Raw genomic sequence first — 21,618 nt, 5'->3', positions numbered from 1 at the left:
AGCCTGGCCTAAGGTTTTGGCCCTGTGTGGCTGATTCATTTTTGTATCCCGAGTGCGTAGCTCAGTGCCTGGCATATGTGGGTCTTTAGTAAATATTTGCGAATGGTGATTCTCCATGAGGACAGTGTCTTCCAAGGAGCTCACTACAGGAAGAGCAGTGTCTGCCCAGTCTGCTCTAACTGTGGCCAGGTGCAGACCAGCAGGGAGCAGTCTGATTTCTCTTCTGGCTCACCATCTGCTGTGCACCTTATTTTGGGTGTGGGTCCCCTGGGGCATATTGTGTCAAGTTCTCTTTCTGTTATTGTCTCTCCTGTACTTTGTCTTCTTGTGGGCAGGGACTGTGTGTTACATCTGGGTCCTCAGCACCTGGCACTGTCCTCACACCTGTGCTGGAAGGAAAGACAGAAACGGAGAAGAGGTCTGGGCCAGAATGTTGAACTGACAGACTATTAGACCCAGAGGTGACTGTCGTCCACGGCCTCCACCTCCATTCAGCCTTCCCGTGTTGTCAGTGGTTACCAGAAGTCGAAAGGCAGAGTCTCTCCCAAGGGCACTTGGCCTCCCAGAGCAGGGGACAGAATTAAGCATACATCCCTGGTTCTATACCCTGGCATCTTTCCACTGGTGGTCCTGAATATTTTCCCTGGCTTCTGTGTGTTAGGTCAGGATTTTGGCATGTTTGAATGTGTGTATATATGTGTACATGTGTACGTGTATCCTTACTTAAGTTGCTTTTTACCATTGTTGATCTAATGACTACTATCACTGAATGCCTTGCAGACACTGCCTTCTGTGACCATGAAACTCTGGGTATCCATGTTGCTGGTGGCCTGGTTTGGTGTCCTGGGCTGTGTGCAGGCTGAATTCTTTACTTCTATTGGTATGTGCCAACAGGACTGTTGTCTACCTGAGCAATCCTTGGCTCATGTGCCAGGGGATGTCACTGCCTGAGGCCTGTTCTCATTCAGGGTGGGATGGCCTCATCCACTGGTTTTGACCAGATCTGGGGAGAGCTGCTGTTTCCCCCTCTGAGCCCTGATGACCTGGATGTCCTTCCTGGGAGCCAGCTGTCTCAGCTGAGCCTCCACCCTGGGTAGTGCAGGCTGCTCCTGGGCTGCCTGGCATTTCTGACCAACTTTCTCCTGGACTAGAGAGTAGTTCTGAGCAGAGAAGCCCCCAGGATGTCTGTGTCCCATAACATGACCCAACTGGGTGGCAGTGGGAGAATGAGATTTGGGGTTTCTTCCTTAAGGTGTCCTCAGTGCACTTAACATTCCCTTGGAGCCTCTGCCTCTCTCTTCCTGAAGCGGGGGGCCAGGACCATACGAATATCTAGGCCTCCTTTAACTCTAGGTCCCCATGATCCCAAGAGAGTTGATATGCCCTTGGCCCAGGGGGCTGGCCTCTGTGCTGACGTTTTGTGCCTCAAGTTTGGGAGCTGGATGTCCCTCATCCATTTCTTACTGGCCCTTTTATCTCTCCCTTGCAGGGCACATGACAGACCTGATTTATGCAGAGAAGGACCTGGTGCTGTCCCTGAAGGAGTACATCTTGGTGGAGGAAGCCAAGCTCTCTAAGATTAAGAGGTGTCTAATGTCCTAAATCCCCACACCCACCCTGAGCCAGCCCTCCTCCCCTGCCCCATCCCCCACCCCCAGAACCCATCCTGGGTGCCCATAAGAGGAAGCCCTTGAGGGGGCAATGTGGGACTGGCCTGGAGGTTACTTCATGCCAGTCTCCCAGAGTAGCTAAGTATGTGGGCTAAGGACTCACTGCTTTTTCCTTTTTAAATAGAGACCCCCTGAATCTCACCAGGAAAATTACCATAGGTCAAGATCCGTGTGTTAACCTTCCTTTTTCTCTGGTTCCACAGCTGGGCCAACAAAATGGAAGCCCTGACCAGCAAGTCAGCTGCTGACCCTGAAGGCTACCTGTCCCACCCTGTGAATGCCTATAAACTGGTGAAGCGACTAAACACAGACTGGCCTGCACTGGAGGACCTTGTCCTGCAGAACTCAGCTGCAGGTGAGGGACAGTGAGCAGGTGGTTGGGTGAGCCAGTATGTCTGTGTGCTGGCACCTGGGGGGTATGGGTCTGAAACTGTCCTGGGTCGGGGTGTGCACGTGCAGTGTGTGAACATGCAGCCTGCCAGTCCAGTGGCTGTCATCTCTGTGGGGACCTGGCAGTTGTCTGTCCTTGCTTTTAATATGTTATAATAATCAGTTCTTCGGGATTCCCTAGTGGTCCAGTGGTTCGGACTCCGAGCTTCCACTGCAGGGGGCACGGGTTTGATCCCTGGTCGGGAGGTAAGATCCTTCATGCCATGCTACGTGGTCAAAAAAAAAATAAATCAGTTCTTGCCTTTTCCTAGTGTTTTGGGGTCCCTTTTTTTTTGGTAGTGACTTTTTTCTAATTACGCTTTAGTAATACATATTTATAGAAACGTTGGAAAACACAAAAACAATCATATAAGAAAATTACAGTTCTTAATCCAATTGCCTAGTGATAATCACTGTTAAAATTCTAGTCTTTTTACACATGTATATACATTTAAAAAAATGGAATCATACGTATATATCGTGGAATGCAAACTTATTTGCTTCGAGGGACCAAATGAATTAGCAAAAGTAAGATAAGTGGGCTAAGTGGTGGGACCAGTGCAAGTTGGGGAGCACGGGCCTCACCTAAATTCATTCCCATTCATATCTTTTATTTCTTTCTTTTTTGCGGTACGCGAGCCTCTCACTGTTGTGGCCTCTCCCACTGCGGAGCACAGGCTCTGGACGCGCAGGCTCAGTGGCCATGGCTCACGGGCCCAGCCGCTCCGCAGCATGTGGGATCTTCCCGGACCAGGGCACGAACCCGTGTCCCCTGCATCGACAGGCGGACTCTCAACCACTGCGCCACCAGGGAAGCCCACCATTCATATCTTTTAGAAAGGAAACATTATCTGTTGGCAGATTTGTGACATAAGCATATACTGTTTTCCTGAATTTTTCAGCTTCTCTATATGTCCTTTAAATGCCCTTCTGCAACATGGTTTTAATGGCTGGACAGTAATATGCCATACTGGTGTAGTGTAAAACAGGTCAAGTCAGTGGATGTGGAATTGTTTCCAGATTATCAGCAATCTTACACATATCTTTATGCCCATCTCTGATTATTTTCTCATGATAAATTCCTATAAGTGGGATTTGCAGGTTAGAGTATGAACTTATTTAAAGCTTTAACTGTGCTTAGTCTTTTACTGTGGTAGTACTTTCTATGCTCTGATATTTTCCTCTTAGCAGGAGATGGTGGGGCAGGCCTGGAGGTGGGCCCTTCTGATTCCAGCCTTGAGCCCAGCCCCCCTGGACTCACTGTCTCTTCTCCCTGAGTTGGAAGTGCTGATTAACTTCAGACTCATCGTTGTCTCTCGGGGGCTGAGGCATTTTAGCCCTTATGGCCAGACTGGGCTGGGCTTGGCTGGGAGCAGGGTGGCCTCCGGGCAGGGATTGGTGAGCTTAGCCGGGCGGAGCTGTGCCCAGTGAGCTCACTGCCTCCAGAAGCCACGGCTGCCTTTCCCAGACCCTGCCTCCCAGCCTGAGCCTGTAGCTCAGAACTGGCTGTCCTGCCTGCAGTGTGGGAGAATAAGCCTGCCCATATGATCTTCTGTTCTCAAGTCTTGTTCTTCATACCCATCCCCGACCGTCAACATCTGGTTCCTCTGGAAAACCTTATAATTACCCGGAGGGAGACAGGATAGCCCCAGACAGCAATACGTTGTTTTCACCTCTTTCTTTCAGAGTTCTTTCCCCAGAAATGGGGAGAGGGGGAGGCAGGGAGACATGCTAACAATGTGGCTTTTTCTGGAAGCATTTTTTTCCCCTGGATTGTAAACGCATAGAGTCTCTGACCATGCAGCCGTGAGGAAGACAGGGTTGCAGCATCTTGGTCCCTGGGTCCCCAGGCAGGGCTAGAAGTGGGTGTTTGAGCCTGAGGTTGTGAGAGTAGGTGGCTATGGGTCCTGCTGCTCTGGAGAAGAGACCAGAGAAGAAATGGCCTTGGACTTCCCCTACTAATTCTCAGCTTATGAGCACAACTGAAGCCTCTGAATCAGCATGGGAGGGCCTGGCCTCCACCTGGAGTCCTGAGATTGCAGGAGGTGTATATCTTGGTTTACAGCTAGGGCTTGGAGTCCCCAAACAGCTTCCTTGGGTGCTTCTGTGCTCAGGGGCTCTCCCAGGCTCCAGGCTGTGGTCTTGAGCACCACAGTTGGGGAACTCATGCCCTGAGCTCATTGTGGGTCTGAGTGGTAGGAGTGCCCTAGTAAGCAGAGCAAGGCCCAGTGTGGTCTCTCAGGGGAACCATGCCGGGCTTATGCAGCCCCACCTAATACTGACCTTGGTCAGATGATTCTCCAGTCCCTAATCTTGGCGTGGGGACAGCACCAAGCACCTCCAGGACTGTCATCATCACCTTTCTGGATGATAAGGGCCAGTGGTCAGTAATGAGTGGCCAGCTGGGCTCTCTGAGTTGACCACTTCTGTCCCTTGGGCTGTTCAACCTGAGATGTAGGCTAGGAATCTGTGATTACCTGGCCAGGCTAATAATCCTGGATCAAGGTTTTCCATGTGATTTGTTTTCCACTGAGTGGTCAGCAAGTCCTCCCTGAGTCCTTTCCTGTGTCCCTGTCAGTTACCCTCACTGCCCTCTTTTCCTTCTCTCTCCACGCCAAGACTCTCAGATTCCCATGTGTTAATTAGTGTTAGGGGGCCTTTCTCTTCAGTTCCAAATGAGCAGCACAGGCAGTTGGTACAGTGAGGAGTGAGAAAGGGGAGGTCTCCCTGGACTGGAGCCATCAAGGAGGGCTTCCTGGAGGAAGGGGAAACAGCCTTTGAGGGAAGGGGCAGGGAGATTGCACTAGCCAGAGACCCTCCGGTGGGTGCCTGTCTGGTTCCAGGTGGAATTCTATCCCTGGATCAGGGTAACCTTTTGTTCTCACTCTCTCCTTTGGAAGGCTTTATTGCCAACCTGTCAGTGCAGCGACAGTTCTTTCCCACTGATGAAGATGAAACAGGAGCCGCCAAGGCCTTGATGAGACTTCAGGACACATACAAACTGGACCCAGACACAATTTCCAAAGGCGAGCTTCCAGGTAACTCACCACTCCGTGCAAAGCCTGTCCAACCTGTGTGTCTGCTGTGGTGTATGGACAAGGATGGAGCCACTGCTGACTCATGGTCTCTACGCTCAGGCTCACCACGACCTCTGGCTGTAGTTCTTTCTTGGGTTTCCAGTTGGTGTCAGTCCTCTATTCCCATGACAACTGTCTCCCCTCAGCCCCTGCCCCACCACCTCCCTCCAGTATTAGCCCAGGCCTGTCCTCTCTCAGCTCAGAGAATGCCGAGGTTGCTGCTCAGGACCTCCTTGGTCTCTCTCCCCAGGGCACCACTCAGGTCTGCACCCACACCCAGTTCTATTCCCCACCCTCCGATTTCATCTTGCCTAAGACTGATCTCTGGATTCATTGCCCCATGTCCTGTGTGCCCTCAGTTACAGTCTCTGCCCCTGTTCATTCTGTGTCCACCTCTCTGGACTCTTCTCCACATGCTCTGTTCTTGCTTATCTAACAAACCACTCCCTCAGGATCCAAGGCCCTTTTGAGTCTCTGCTGCTGACTGATCTCTTCTCCCTCCTGGCTAGGCAGCTGGAGAGTCATCCACACTCTTTCTCTACTTCCTTGGTTCCTATGTCCTCTTGAAAACGCAAAGTCTGGCATCTTTCCTCCCCATTGGCCAGTCCTGCCCCTGCAAGGTCACCAGTGGCCACTTGGCTGGTAAAGCCAGTAGACAGGTTTCAGGCAGAATGTTCTTTAGCTTTTCAGCAGCATTTGGCACACTGATTGCCCCATTCTTCCTGATAGTCTCCCCTCCTTTGAATGCTGGGGCACTGATCTTGGCTGTTTCTCTTTTGGCTCCTCTCTCTCTCATTTTTTTATAGGCCCCTTTTCAATTCGGTTGTCTGCCTCAGTATGTTTATAAGAAGGCATGTGTTGGGGTTTGGGGGCTATTAAAGGCCAATAAACCCAGGAATTCAGTTAGACTCCATTAGACCTTGGATGCCACCTCACCCGTGGGGACCCTGTAGGAGGCACGGCGGAGGGAATCACGGTGAGGGGGAGGGATGCACTGTGTTGCCGGCTGGTCAGGGCCTGGAGCCTTGGTACTGAGGAGTCCAGTGAGCCAACAGGAAGGAGTGTAGACTTCTCCTTAATCCTCACTCAGTCAGGTTTTGGACCAAGCCAGGCCATGAGGCCAGAGAGAGAAGGTGGCTTGGGGCACCTGCAGGATATTTTCACCCTGTCGCTGTGAGAATGGTTGGTGGGAAGAGAGAGCCAGGCATTGACCTTTTACATTCAGTTAACAGACCCGTGCATATCCTGGAGGGGAAATGAGGGGTGGATGGGAGTTGTTCCCCAGGATGCCACCCCTACCTGGTGTCTCCCTAAGCATCTTCTCCAAGTGAGCCCAGCCATTTCCATCACTTGATGTATCACCTGTACACGGATGACATCCAGATCTGTGTTCCCTGTCAGGGCTTGTCTTCTGAGCTTTCAACCAGTGCAGGCAAATGACTGTGGGACATCTCTACTTGGATGTTCCTTGGGCTCCTTAAAATTCACGTGTCCCAAACTGAAATCCTCATCCCTTTTTGAACTGTCTACTGTCTTTCCTCCTTACATCAGCAAAAAGCACTCCATCCACCGGCTGCTCTGGATTCTACCTCCCTACAATGTCTTTTGTACTTGGAGGCCCTGACTCCAGCCTCATGGTCACTTCTTTCTCAACTGGATTATTGAAATATTATTCTAATTTATTGTATACCTCCAGCTGACTCCTTAAAATCATCCTCCATGTGGTCTTAAGCACATATCTTTTTACATGAGTTCCTGATCACAATGCTTAACTTTTAGGGCTAAACCAAATTCCTCTTAATGTGTGGTTTTTGTGGTCCTGTGTGGCACCATCTCCCTGGCTTCCTTGTCTGTTGTACTAAGCTTTGCCACTGCTCAGCTTCTTTGTTCATCCCACAACCTCTGCAGGAATACCTTTACCCCCTTCAGCTGGGTTTCATCACGTGTGATTGCCCTTCAGCCCTCAGCTCTGCTGGCATTCTCCAGGGAGCACTCTCTAGGGAGCAGACTTTCAAGTTGGCTTCTGGGAAGGATGCTGAGTGTCTGGGAGCCATTCTTGACATTTTTGGTATCTGTGAGACATGTTGATAATAGCTACTGATTATTACCACTCTAGGGAATCATAGGAGACACTTTCGTATGTCGTCTTGTTGAATTCTTGGCGCAAGTCCTCTAAAACTGATGGTATTATCTCTATTTAGAGATAAGGGACTAAGAATCAGAGGGGCTACGTAACTTGTCCATAGTCACACAGTTGTGGGGTGCCATAGTTAGGCCCACACAGACCCTGTTTTGACCAGCTCACTCAGCTGTGTTATACTGCCTCCATCAGTGTTCAGTCCCTCGGCCTACAGAGCCAGAGATCTGTGGAGGTACGTGGAGAGCGAACAGGGACTCAAGGACCTCCCCGCCCCAATCTGTGTTCTGCCTACTAACTCTGTCTTGTGTTTACTCTCTCCATTTTCCTGTCCCACATTGTCTGTTCCTGAGCCATCATGGCGAGCAACCCTTGGTCTCTGAAGCAGCCAACACACTGCATCAGGGGTTTCATGCTGGACATCTTGGACATCAGGCAGCAAGAGACTGCTTTGAGGCAACTCTTCCATGTCAGCCATGCCTAGGCTGCTCTTGATGGGGTTGTAGGGAAACTCCCTTGCTTTCCAGGGAGGATCACAGCCTAAACCCTGCATCTCCCCATAGCTTACACACCACATCTCCTTTTGGACTTGAAACTCTCTTCATGGTCACTTTCCAGCGCTGAGCCAACAGCAGATGACCTGTAGTCACAGGACCTGCTGAATTGATCTTCACCAAGGGCCCCACCACCTAGTGGTCAAATCTGGCACTGCAGTCTTATCTCTTGGTCTCCCTTGGCATCTGTCACATCACTCCTGCTCCTTCTCTTTCTTTCTCAGTGTTATTCACTCTGTCCTTCCTGTATAGGTGGTCTCTGGGGCCCTGGCCTCAGCCACCTTCTCTACTCTTTCCTGACACTATTTCTGGAAGGGATTATCTTCATCCATGGCTTTACCTTCCATCTAAGTTCTGTTTTTTTATATTTAACTTATTTTTCTGACTTCCAGTCTCAAATGGCCGGCTGCCTCATAGACATCTGCCATGTGGCTCACAGGACCTTTATACTTTGCTGAACACTATTCCTTGGGCTTCCTTGGCTCTTCCATAACAAAGGACCCTTCCCACTTGGGGAGTCTGAAGTTAGGAGGTAGGCTGTGCACCCCAGCCCGAGGCAGGGCCAGCCTGGCTGTGCTTTCCGTACTAATGGCCCTTGGAGGTGTGTGGTCTGAAATTCTGGTGGGGCTCTGCTGGGCTGATGCCCCCCACCCAGGGAGCCGGGCTCCCTCAATGGGGGAATCTTTCTCCCTAACCCAGAGGCTCTTTGAGCCTGACTATTTGCCTCTCCTGCTGCAGGAACCAAGTACCAGGCAGTGCTGAGTGTGGACGACTGCTTTGGGATGGGCCGCTCGGCCTACAATGAAGGAGACTATTACCACACAGTGCTGTGGATGGAACAGGTGCTGAAGCAGCTCGATGCAGGGGAGGAGGCCACCACATCCAAGGCCCAGGTGCTGGACTATCTGAGCTATGCCGTCTTCCAGTTGGGTGACCTGCACCGTGCCCTGGAGCTCACCCGCCGACTGCTCTCCCTTGGTAAGGAGGTTCTAGGGGAAGGTCAGATGCAGAGGGGGAGGTAGCAGGGGAACTGGTCACCCTGCTGGCCACTACCTGACTGCTCTCCAGGAACTGAGCCAGTCTGACCTGCCGCCTAGCCACTGACTAATGCTTTGCTGCTTTCAGGCCCAGTCCAGCTGCCAGCTAGCTCTTTACTCGCTGTAGTTCTGGCTTAGCCCTTGCCCAATCACTGATGGATACACTCAGGCCTATGGCACCCGTGGCCCTACATATGGATTCCTAGTCCATTTCTAAATAGGAATCCAGTGCTTCAGTGCATCTCCTGCTATGTAGGGTGGAGCCTATACTGCGTCAGGAATAGCTTGAGAGGCAAGCTGTATTTCAGGGTTGCTGCAGTGACAGTGACCTGACCTGTTAGAGCCCTGAGGTCTAACTGGTGGACTTGCCATGGCTTTGGTGATTTCAGTTGTCCTGTGGGGTTAGACTGAAGGGGATCAAAAGCACTGTGTCTTAAGAACCCATTTGTTCCACCTCTTACTAATATATGGGATATCATAGTCTGAGATTTCACAGACCAGCAAAGACTTCCTTTCACTGCTCCTTTTCATGGGCTTTGGGTCTGAGACCAGCTAGTGTGAATGTCTGTAAGACGGATGTGGGAAGAGAGCTTTTTTGGACTCTGCCGTGTTAGTAAGAGCCTTGTACAGGGAGTCAGGACACCTGGATTTCTCTTCTGAATAACCTAACCTTAATCTCTAACATCTTTGGGCCACAGTTTCCTCATCTGAGGGGTAGCACAGTAATCCTGCCAAGCTTGCTCCTTCTTGTTGTGAGGCCCACAGGACAAAGCTGTGGGAGTGTCATGTGGCCCTTCTTGCCGCCGGTGTTTCAGCCTGCCTTCTAGCTGTGGCCAGCATGTGATGTCACCAGTAGTGGATGTACTCTAGGGGACGGCTGTAACTAGCACACAGCCAAGTGGGGAGGAGGAGGTAGAACTCTGGCCTGCTTCTCTGGACCTGTGTCCTTGGGACTTCCAGGGAGTTCCGGAGGAGAGCCGCGTTGGTGGCTAAGCGTCCCCTGCGCCCCGCTCTTGTTGCTCCTTTCTCATCTCTGACCAGAGTAGGGAGAACCTCTGTTGGCCTTTCCTCTACGACCAGCGAACTGTGCTTAGGTGCTGTGGAAGGCAGAATGCTGCGTGCGAGTGAGCTGCTGGGAGAGAAAACCACTTACAGAATAATTTCTCTAAATGATCTAACAGATGTTTGTGGTTTCCTTTTGCTTCTTCTTCTTTGCTTTTTCTAGACCCAAGCCATGAACGAGCTGGAGGGAATCTGCGCTACTTTGAACGGTTGTTGGAGGAAGAAAGAGAAAAAATGTTATTGAATCACACAGAAGCTGAGCTAGCACCCCAGGAAGGCATATATGAGAGGCCTGTGGACTACCTGCCCGAGAGGGATATCTACGAGAGCCTCTGTCGTGGGGAGGGTGTCAAACTGGTGAGACACGTGGATGGGTCAGGGCCCAGGCTGTGGACCTAGACTTTGGCTCTGGACAGGCAGATCTGAGGAAGATGTTCCTCTGTCTGTAGGTAGTTTTCTCAATTCTTGGTAGCATCTGCTGAGGCTGACACGTGGGTGTGCTCTGAGGTATAGGACAGGAGACTTGTCTTCCCTGATGTCCCAGGCAGAGTTTCAATCCTCTAAGTTATTACTGAGCTCCCCTCCCGACCCCAACAGGGCAGCTTCTACTTGACTCACTATTCTGAAGAAAGCCATGAGTGTGGATGTGCCTTGGGCCTCCACTGAAGTCATGATCTCTAGCAAAGACCAGGCAGTTGCTAGAGTTTGGTGTGGGGTATCACTGGCCTTTGAGAGCCCTTGGACCCCAGTGCTTCCTCAAGGAGGCTCAGGTGTGAGACAATCTCTCGGTCTTCTCCATGCCCATGTCTGCTTGGCTCCCACTGGCTCCTCTGTCTAGAAAGACTTCTCCCTGGCCCTAGCCCTCCTGACCTACTCACATCTCTGTGAGAGGGGCCAGGGATTACACCCTGCTACAGGACTTGTCAACATGAGGTATTCTTGGGAGGGAAGAAACATTGCATGATTTGTGGGGTATCATTTCATGCCAGTCAAACTGAGGGGCTTTTGTTTTCTTCTCTGGTGAGGCGGGAGGGAGTGGCTGCTGGACATGGGGTGTGAGGCCAGTGTCTGCAGCCAGCTAGCCTAGGACTGAGGGTTAGGACTCACTCAGTTCAGGGCTTCTTGCTCTGTGCTCCCCAGACACCCCGAAGGCAGAAGAGGCTTTTCTGTAGGTACCACCATGGCAACGGGACACCACAGCTGCTCATCGCCCCTTTCAAAGAGGAGGATGAGTGGGACAGTCCACACATCGTCAGGTACTACGATGTCATGTCTGATGAGGAAATCGAGAGGATCAAGGAAATTGCAAAACCCAAAGTAGGTGTCTCTGCAGTTCCTTCTTGGGCCACTCACTCCTGGTACCATGGGGCAGTTTAGTTGCTTACCCGGCTGGCCTTTGCTTATGTCTTGCATGAGTCCACTGTCGGGTACTAAGGTACTACAGACTCAATTTGACCTTGAGGGTTCATAGTCCAGTGGGGGAAGAAAATTGAGGGAACCAGTATGGACAGACAAGGGCTGTGATAGAAGGGCACACTGGAAGCAGGGCAAGCCCACAGTGAGAAGTGTCACCTCACCTCACCGTGTTGGGGGCTGGTGTGCGGGCTAGTTTTTAGGAAGTTATGCCTTGGGGCATTGCCAAGGTGGGTTCTGTGGGTCTCCTGATTAGGATTGCAAAGAAGTGATTGACTTGGAGGAGCACGAACATCTCTACAGTATTGAGTCTTCTCATCCAAGAGCACTCTGGGTCTCTCTATTTATTCATATCTTTAAAATTGTTCTTCACCTAAGCCCTGCACTTTTCTTGTTAAATTTATTCCTAGGCAGTGTTTTTTTTTTTTTGTTATTGTAACTTCACAAAAAACTGTTTCTTTCATCATTATGTTTTTACTGGTTACATTATTAAATTAGTTTACTATTATATACTAAACTATTGATTGTAAAAATATATTTCATAGTAATAGCTAATGTTTACTGAGTTGAGAAGTGTGACAGGCCCTGGTTTTTTTTTTTTTTTTTTTTTGGTAAATTTATTTATTTTATTTTATTTTTGGCTGCGTTGGGTCTTCGTTGCTGTGTGCGGGCTTTCTCTAGTTGTGGTGAGCGGGGTCTACTCTTTTGAGGTGCATGGTCTTCTCATTGCAGTGGCTTCTCTTGCTGTGGAGCACGGGCTCTAGGCATGTGGGCTCAGTAGTTGTGGCACACAGGCTCAGTAGTTGTGGCTCACGGGCTCTAGAGCAGAGGCTCAGTAGTTGTGGCACATGGGCTTAGTTGCTCCGCGGCATGTGGGATCTTCCCGGACCAGGGCTCAAACCCGTGTCCCCTGCATTGGCAGGCGGATTCTTAACCACTGCACCACCAGGGAAGTCCTGGCAGGCCCTCTTCTAAGTCCTTAACATATGTTAACTGCTGTGTCTATTTAGAAGGCTCTGTCATCATCTTCATTTTACCTGCAAGGAAACAGACATGGTGCAGATCACAGCTACTTGTTGAACTCACTTATTCTTCATTTGGATTTTAGCTAATTATCTTGGGTTGTCCAGATAGTATTAGCATCTGCAAATAAGAAAAATTTTGTTTTCTCCATCCTAATAGTTATAGTTCTTTTGTTTTTGTTGTCTTCTTGAACTGCCCAGAGCTTCTAGAGCATTTTTACAATAGGAATCTTTGTCTTGTTCCTGAATTTCGTGGAAATTCTTTTGGTATTTCATTGCTAATTATGCAGTTGGCTGTTGGTTTTGTATATATTCACCATGTTGTAAAATTATTCTTCTATTTCTAGTTTATAAAAGATTTTCTCCTTTTTGACATCTTTCAAAGAGAACTACTTTCTGCCATATCCCCATCCTTCTCCTATCACTGGTGATTAGAAGGGAGGATTTAGCTGGAGATCCTCTATTGCTCTGCTCCTAATAGAATTGTAGAGGCCAGGAGCCCCAGCACTCCTGGAGAGATCTAAAATAGGTTCCTATCCTAGGCCCTGGACTGTATCTTGGAACAGCCTTGGCTTGAGATACTAGGACATCTACGGCTCAGAGTCAGTTCTTAGTGTCATTGATGTCGCTGAGGGAGGGTCTAGCCAGTGTGTGTGGGGAATGGGGACCAGAGACACCTCGCCCTCTGCCCCCCAGCTTCCATTCCCTGGACCAGCTCCAGATTCCTCCAGGAAAGAAAGCTGCTTTCTTGGCTGTCAGGTGAGAGAGGCACTGTTGTGCCATAACCTCCTGAGAGAGTTCTCCCTTGTCTCTCCGACCAAAGCACTAAAACATCGCTGTGTGTGTGTGTGCGTTGATGTTGGGTGCATGTGTGCACATGGGTGTGTCTGGGCAGTGTGGGCAGGGAGGAGTGTGTTGGGAAGATTTGTCTTTGAACAGAAGCCATGTGAAGAGCCAAACACGTTGGCTATTACAAGCTGACCTCTCCTTTCCGGAGCCTGTGAGGGACAGATGCTATGCTGGCTTTGAAGTAGGGCCCATGAGCTTAACTTGTCCTGTGGGGAATGCCTGGCAGCTGCCTGTGGGTCTCTGGTCTGCTTTCAAAATAGCCCTGTCTATCCCTGGGAGCAGAGCCCCAGCTGCCCAGAGCCTCCCTGTGGGTGTCAGGCCAGTGCTGCGGCTCACATGTTTGGATGGGGTCTAGCTGCAGCTGCAGTTGTCATCAGGAAAGAACCGTAGATACGATCTCAGGGAAGCTCTCTGCTCTGGGTGCAGTGCCGTCTTACCAGAATGTGCTGCAGCAGCTCGTGTCCAGGTTGGTTGATCTCACCTCCTGGCCAGTCTTCTAGTCCATCCACCCCCTCCATCCCTTCTGCCACCTCTTGCCCTGACCTCTCCCTTACATCCTCACTGGCCTCCTTCTTCCTGCTTTGATGCCTCCTTAGCCAGCCCTCCATGATGTCTCCACAGTGATCCTTCTTACATTCAGATTGTGGTGTCCCTCCCCTGCATAAAGCCTTCCCTGCTTCTCATTGGTCATAGGTTGCATCCAGCCCAACCCCCACTTGCCTCCTCAGCCTATTCTCATCTCTTTGCTCTGAGTTCTAACCCACAGTCATAGTGCCACATCCATTTTCACCTCTGGGCGTCTGCATCTCTGATCTTTCCCTGTTCCTGTAATGTTCTCCCACCTGGCTAACTCCTACTTACCCTTCAGATCTCAGCTAGGTGGTCCCCCCTGTAGGAGACCATTCTTGACCCTGTAGACTGAGCTCCCACAGACATTGAGCTTCCCCTCTCCCAGCACCTACCATGCTGTGCTGTGATTACCCAGCTAGTTTTCTGCCTTCCCCACTTGACTGAGTTGTATGAGGGCAGGGGCCATGTCTTAGTCACCCAGCAGTGCCAGGCACATAGTAAGCACTCATTAGGACAGTCCACAGCCGAAGCACTGGGGGCTGGCTCCAGGCAGCAGGTCCTTCCTGGGAGTATCACTGCACCAGTTTGTGGAGACTGGGGGGATATGAGGTAGGTGAGGTGGGGTGTGTGTGCGTGTGTGTGTATGAGTGAGTATGTGGAGGTGGCTTCCAGGCAGCAGTTTACTTATTGCACCTTGTAGATTCCTTTCCTATTCTATCATCTGACCTTGCAGGCCTCCCAAGGTAGTGAAAACTGTGCCTTCTTTTTTTGTTCCTTGCAGCAGTGGGAGGCCAGCGTGGGCTGGTGCAGTAGGAGAGTGTTTGGGTAGGTTTCTGGGCAGAGAAGGCCGCTGAGGTTCCCAAGGACAGTGTAGTTGACCACGTTGAGAGGAGCATGCAAGATTGAGGCTCAGGGATGGTAACACAGTCTGAGTGTGGTAGGAGCAGCCAGGTGCAGGAAGGTGTGGTGGGTGGGCCTGGTGAGAAAGGGGCTGTCCAGGCAGATGGGCAGATGGACAAAGCAGACTCCGTAGGCATAATTCTGCAGACAGCATGGACCTGGGAGGGAGCAGGGGCAGGCAGCAGCCAAGCAGGGTAGTGGCCAGGGTCTGATAGAGCAGGAATTTGGAGGCCCCAGACCACTGCCCTGGCCTGGCTTGCAGGATCATGGGGCCTTGGCTAGAGCCACTGACTGCAGAGCTCCTTCCCGCACTGGCCTGATTGACAGATCAGGTCCCAGTCTCTCCAAGAAAAAGATACTCAAGGCAAAGAATGATAAGTCTGCCCTTCCTTCCTGCCTTCCAGCTTGCACGAGCCACTGTTCGTGATCCCAAGACAGGTGTTCTCACTGTTGCCAGCTACAGAGTTTCCAAAAGGTTAGCAAAGGTGATGGTGGTGGCGGGGTGGCTGCTCAAGCCCCAACTCCTGGGCCTCCCAGTTCCTATTGAAGGGAGGGTGGCTTGGCTTGTCCTCCTTGCTGGCACCTCCCCTACATGGAGCACTCACCCCGTGCTGCCTGTTAGTGCTGGCCCTGATACTGGGGAGAGAGTGCAGAACCTCATCGAAACCTGCCTTCCCCACCTTCCTTTCTCTCCCTCTTGTTTTGGCTTAGCTCCTGGCTGGAGGAGGATGATGACCCTGTTGTGGCTCGGGTGAATCTTCGGATGCAGCACATCACAGGCCTAACAGTAAAGACTGCAGAATTGTTGCAGGTATGGCTTGTTTCTGGCAGCCCTGGAGTTGGGAAGGGAGTATTTCTAGCTAGATGTTCTTCCAGGGTGCTCAGGGCCAGACATAGGGAGACTTGCCCAGTAAACTGTAGGACTGCAGGATGCTATGAGTATGGAGTGGCCTCGTGTTGGGAAGCCAGAATTAAGTATGCCCACTGGCATTCAACAATTAGCATTGAACAAATGTCAACTGAATGTCTTTTGTGTGCCCAAGTATCATACTCGGAGCTAGGGATCATTGGTGGGCATGGCAGGCCCATTTATGTCTTCTTGACTACAGAAGCTGAAATCCTGAGTTGTTTCAGGGACACCTCTAAGAGCTATAAATATCTTCATAGGTCATGGTTCTGAGTCATAGTCAAATGCACTTGGAGGTAAAGTGTTCTGTAATACATTGGTAGCATTGAGAGGCCTGGACTGGTTGGCTGGTGAAGGTGGAATGCTCCTTTCTAAGTACCCCCTTGGGACCCTGGCCTCCTGTTTTTTATTTCAGAGGTGATTGTGAAGAAACATGGTAGCACCATGCTGAAAATTTTGGGTAAAGCTGCTACTAATGTGTTGTCTGTTCTGTTGAGTTCAAATCAGTACTGGCCACACTCCCTTCTGAACATCCCAACTTCTGGGTTCTGCTGTAAAATGACGATCTGAGACACTGCCAGAGAAGTTTCAATGGCATTTTTCTTGAGCCCCCTGGATCTGTCTGTTTGGCCAGAGTTCCCGTGTATTTAAGAATATCACACTTTACCTGATCAACCATGGCTCTTCAGTAGAATACTGAACTGAGATCACTTGGAAAAGATTCTCTGAACTTCTGCCTGGACACATACAAGCAAATCAGCACTCATTTCCCCCACCCCATAGCTGTGTCAGCAATCAAAACCAATTTTGAAGGTCATCCTTAATGAATCTATGTGAAGTCCACCAGAGTTTTTAAAAACATGCTGATTATCTTACAGTCCCGTGAAATTTTAATGTAATTTTTTCATTTCAACTCAACTTAGTGTTGAGTTTGTAAGCCTAATTTTTGGGTAAGTTCTGCAGACAAGCACATCAAGAGAGGACTTCTGCCACATCTCCCACTTTCCTCTTACGTGTGAGAACACCACCATTTCAAGAGTGATAGGGGCTCTCCATGCCCTGGGTGCATCCCTGTTGGCGTAGTTGTGATTCATATCTTCCTGGAGCAGCTTTGTTGTTGTTGTTAAGACATCTACCACTGCATATCAGAGCCAGTGTTAGGACTGCTGTGGCCCTTACTGAGGATGATGTTCTTTTTGGTTGCTGATTCTGTACCCTGGACCAAGAGGCTGAAAAGAGTGTACAGGACCTGTGCCCCTGTTGCTCTCCTGGCTGCACCCTCTGAACCCTATCTCACATGCAACCCCAGAAGACAGCAGCTTCGTGCTTGGACTGGCTTCTCTGCCACAACCCTGGCTTCATCTTAACTGATATCTTGTCATGTTGTAACTCAATTGATGAATGGGATCTGAATGCCGCAACTCCAGTGGAGGGGCTTTTATGGTCAGGGCTCTTCTGGAAGAAGACCACAGCTGCCAGGAGGTTGAGACACCATTTTTGTTTGCTTTCATTCTCTAGGAACTGCCTTGGCATTTTCTTTGCCAGTCAGCATTGTTGAAACCTTTGATCCTACATGGTCTGAGGATAGGAACCTGGGTTTCAGTACCTGTCTGTGCCCATTCCACATTCCATGCAGTGTGATACATGCCTAGGCACCAGCAACAGCCTTCTCACCAGGGTCCCTACAGGCTTCTGGAAATGAACTGGTTTTTATGCTATCTATTGACACTCTTTCATCTGTAGTTGATGTGTTTGCTATAGATTATTTGGAAGAAAGGGTAAAAGAGGCTTTCTTTTGAATTGGATGAGGGCCTAAGAGTGGAAGAGATGCTACATTGCCAGAATTCTTGAAGATTGAAGACACTTCCGACTAGATGTGTCAGCCTCACCAAATAAGTGATTTCTAACCATTTTTTCCCCTTCATTCTGACCTCAATATCATAAATACCCACATTTTTCAAAGGACTGATTCTTCTACTTTTGTAACAAATGAATACCTCCTCCCAGGAATCAGTTTTGATTGTTATTAAAGGTATGGGTCTGTGGCCCGGAGTTTTCTCAGATGGTGATTCTGATGGCTGCACATCCGGAAGTTCCCGTGACACTTGTACTATTTGGGGACAGTATTAAAATAGTATAGGTATAATAGCTTTAGCACCATGATCAAATGTGATTCCCAAAACTGTTAAAAGATGAGCCAGCTGTTAACAATACAGCTTCTTTCATTATCCCCAGGTAGTGAAAGTTTAAGCACTCCATCCAACAAGTGGGAGTGTTGGAAAATGCAGTCATACCCTGCTGCTCCAACAACAGGCAGCAACTGAATTTTCCTGAGTGCACTGGCAAATTGATCACAGTCATGTTTACAATTTTCTTCAAGTTCTCGACTATAGTGGATCCAAAGAAAAAGCATTTGTAATGTCACTTCATCAACTGCTCTAGAACTTCCCTGCTTAGATGAACCTCCAGGCTTAGGGTCACCTGCTGACCTCCTTGCACTAGGCCTCCTTGCACTGTTGATAGGATTTGTAGCTATTTTTGGTGTGGGAATCTTTTTTTTTTTTAATTGTTAAAAAAATAAATTTATGTATTTTTAGCCTCGTTGGGTCTTCGTTGCTGGGTGCGGGCTTTTTCTCTAGTTGCTGCGAGCAGGGGCTACTCTTCGTTGCGGTGCACGGGCTTCTCATTGCGGTGGCTTCTCTTGTTGCGGAGCACGGGGTCTAGGCACGCGGGCTCAGTAGTTGTGGCGCGTGGGCTTAGTTGCTCCACGGCATGTGGGATCTTCCCCGACCAGGGCTCAAACCTGTGGCCCCTGCATTGGCAGGCGGATTCTTAACCACTGCACCACCAGGGAAGCCCCTGGTGTGGGAAACTTGAAGGCTAAAGCAGTATATGACAGCATATTTTCTCACTGATTCTGATTCTTCATATCAACATTTTAATTTTTTTGGACACGGAAAAATCATGCTGCCGAAAATCCACATTTCATCACATTTGATAAATACTGTTTTTCACTCCAAGAGGAGGATTTTCTCTCTTGTAAAGCTCACCCTTCCTCTCTCTCCCTCATGTCCATGGGTCGCCATTATTGCCAGTTTTGCAGCATCTTTCACCTGTTAGAATTGCCAAAACGGATATACAAAATCAATTTTCTGAGGACTAATATTTGAACTCCAAAGGTGTGTATGGTTTCATTAAGATACAGTAGCCAAGTGTTCCCAGATGGACATTAGTGGTACCATTTGGTACATCAGCTTTCATGTCAGATTCTGTATTTTGTCATGAACTTCATCTCTCATCTAGCTACTGAAGCTAAAATAACCATTGTGATTTAGGACTTATATTGTGCTGATAAACTGTTCATAAAAGCATTTATGATTTCTAATCCAATTAGTGGCACCTGAGGTGGCTCAGGCCCTATTCCAGGTCCAGGCTTCCACTGGGGGCACTGAGGTAGAGCAGCAGTTTTGGTCCCCCTGCAGCCAGCCGCCCGTTCCCTGCTGCTTCACTTGGATGCAGAATTACTCTGTGCAGTGTACCACTGTGAGATGGAGTGGGATTTGTTTGTCCTATTCAGACTGACCAAGAAGAGCTTCTGGGGCATGGTGACAGAGGTGGCAGGAGCACTGCCAGGCACTGAGTAGCTTCCAAACTAGCATTAAAAAAACCCCCAATCCTGAGTTTGTTGTTGGCATTCTTCTGGATTACCATCTCATTATCTTCCAAATAATCAGGGCCCAGGCCAGGGCCTGCCTCAAGGAGGGCTCCCTCTGCTGCTGCCCTGAAGGGCTGGAGCTTCTCCACAGTGGTCATCTGCAGCTTGCCCATCTTTTCCTTTTTGGGAAACCACATTTGTGCTGCACCCTTCCTCTTGGACACAGCTGTAGACCTGTTTGCAGCATTTGTTCTGCCTGTACTGGCAGGGGATAGTTACCCTCCTTAGAGAGGTTGCTCTTGGGGATCTGGTTGTTACCTAGGGAGATGGGCTGCTTCAGGGTGGTTCATGCTGCTAACAGTCCAATGCTGTTATTTCCCACCAGGTTGCTAATTATGGAATGGGAGGACAGTACGAGCCACACTTTGACTTCTCTAGGGTAAGGCCCAAATCACAGGTGCTTTCAAGGGCTCTGCTGTAGCTGGTTTGAGAAGGCTGGAGCTTTTAGGAGCACTGTGGCCTTCACATCAGGCCCCCCTGCCTCACCAGGGCCCCCTCTTTGTTGCTGGAGAAGCCCAAGTCCAGAGCCAAGTGCATCCCAGCTGTTTCCCCTGTGAGGTCAGGAGTAGTCCCCCTGGCCCAAGCCTGCCATTCTTTGCCCTGACTCTAAAGCAGAGGACCTCACTAGGTCTCTGTGAAAGCTGTTCCTGCCCCCTCTCCCCCATGCCTGGCCAGGGTTTCCTTTGCAGCCTTGGCCCCTGGTCCAGGCCAATATATGGAACACATACTTAGTACCTTCCCTTGACCTTTTTGGCCCCAGTCCTGTGGGTGGTGGGTGAAGTCAGTTGCAAACTCGGGTGAAAGTTGTTGTCTATTGCAGCGACCTTTTGACAGCGGCCTCAAAACGGAGGGAAATAGGTTAGCGACGTTTCTTAACTATGTAAGTATTGGGTACAGGCCCACTGTTTACTCTCACTTAATTTTATAGAAGGATGAGCAAGATGCTTTCAAGCGTTTAGGGACGGGGAATCGTGTGGCCACGTTCTTAAACTACGTGAGTATGACGCGTGCAGTGTGTGGGCCTTAAGGGGAGCCTGGGTCCAGAGTGCTCTCTTATATCCACTCCTGTCAGAGCTGATACCCCCAGCTGTTGCTTGATGGCTGGGCCCTTCTGGCCCTCAGCGCCCTTCTTGGCTGGAGTAGAGAGTTGCCCTTTGTTGCCATTTGTGTGCTTCCCCCAACCCCTGTGACATTTACATCCCTGGCTCCTATTAGATGGCCCACAGCTAGTCTGGACTTTTGGGATGGGTGTCCTGGAGGGTTCCCTGCTTGGCAGCAGAGTGAGGAGGTAGCTTGGAAGTGCTCTTAGATGAAGCTGCCTTCGTTTCCCCAGAGCTCAGTGGCCTGCCTGCCACCTGCTACCTGTACTCCAGCCACAGGCTGTTGGGTTTACCTCTCACACAAGGAACAGTTTCCTCTCCCCTCTGCTGAGACAGCCAGGTCTAGAGAGGCATAGAAGCTGTCAAGTAACTTAGAGACAGAAGCCTGTGTCCACTTTTCCCTTTGGTGTCTTGTTTAAGTTTTTATCATGTGGTTATTATGTGCTGGGGACTGCCGTGAACATGCTGGTGAGCAGGACATTTGTGGTCTCTCTTAGGCTTACGGTCCTAATATGAAAGACTTACTTTTAAACATAGGAGAGGTAATTGTTTAGTTACCATAGTGATAAGTGCTTTGAAGAAGTAGTGCAGAGTTGGGGTTCAGAGAAGGCCTACCTTGGGAAGTAACTTGTCGGTTGAGACTTGAAGATTGAGTGGAAATTAGTTGGTGGAACATGATTTCTGGTAGAGAAGAGAATGTGTGGAGACCTGGAAGAGGGAAGGAGATTGGGATGTTGGAAAAAGAGAAAAAGGGTTGTGGGTCTCAGAGATAGTGCATTAATCTGGGGTGGCTAGAGGGAGAGGCTGGTGAGACTGCCAGGACCTTCAGCCCACTCTGGTGGGAAGCCATCAGGGGTTTTCATCTTATTCATTTACCATATGTCTGTTGGGTGCCTTTCAGTCTGTCTGGTATGTGTCCTGTGGAAATATTTTAGCTCCACGTTTGATTACATTACAGGCAAAAAACTTGAAGTAAGAGACAGATGAGAAAGAAGTGGCGCTTTGGGCATGAGCTGAGGCACGCTCTGTGGGCATGAGTGCAGCCTTGCTACTGTGGATATTGTGTTCCATTTAGTTTGAGGTTTTACTGTGGGAGAAAGCAGGCCTTCTGGAGACACAGTGCCCTAGCTGGCCCTGGGGACGGTAGCTGTTCTGGGAAGGTGAGGGTCTGACTAG

At 49.8% G+C, this 21,618-nt stretch overlaps 1 protein-coding gene across 16 annotated transcripts in view; it reads left to right on the top strand.

The window, feature by feature from the left end:
- The window catches only part of P4HA2 (prolyl 4-hydroxylase subunit alpha 2), a 78,558-nt gene that overhangs the window by 45,585 nt on the left and 11,355 nt on the right, over positions 1–21,618 (top strand). For 12 of the 16 annotated variants that reach the window (XR_016392764.1, XM_022588739.3, XM_089909296.1 and 9 more), the window contains 11 exons: positions 781–880; positions 1,490–1,586; positions 1,874–2,025; positions 5,000–5,137; positions 8,606–8,845; positions 10,130–10,323; positions 11,107–11,283; positions 15,125–15,195; positions 15,432–15,531; positions 19,668–19,721; positions 20,271–20,336. Coding sequence is in view for 14 of the 16 variants with exons in the window: in XM_022588739.3 (XP_022444447.1) it covers positions 781–880; positions 1,490–1,586; positions 1,874–2,025; positions 5,000–5,137; positions 8,606–8,845; positions 10,130–10,323; positions 11,107–11,283; positions 15,125–15,195; positions 15,432–15,531; positions 19,668–19,721; positions 20,271–20,336 (1,389 nt within the window). In the remaining 2 variants the exon portion in view is untranslated. Of the gene's footprint in view, positions 1–780; positions 881–1,489; positions 1,587–1,873; positions 2,026–4,999; positions 5,138–8,605; positions 8,846–10,129; positions 10,324–11,106; positions 11,284–15,124; positions 15,196–15,431; positions 15,532–19,667; positions 19,722–20,162; positions 20,223–20,270; positions 20,337–21,618 lie in introns of all 16 variants that reach the window. The other 4 variants (XR_016392765.1, XM_022588740.3, XM_089909290.1 and 1 more) reach the window with 2 other exon arrangements.

The sequence above is a fragment of the Delphinapterus leucas genome, chromosome 3 (assembly GCF_059928025.1).
Source record: "Delphinapterus leucas isolate spDelLeu-1000000601 "Yukka" chromosome 3, BTC_Dleu_Yukka2, whole genome shotgun sequence".
In the NCBI taxonomy this organism is placed as follows: Eukaryota; Metazoa; Chordata; class Mammalia; order Artiodactyla; family Monodontidae; genus Delphinapterus; species Delphinapterus leucas.
This window is presented reverse-complemented; position numbering and strand designations above follow the sequence as displayed.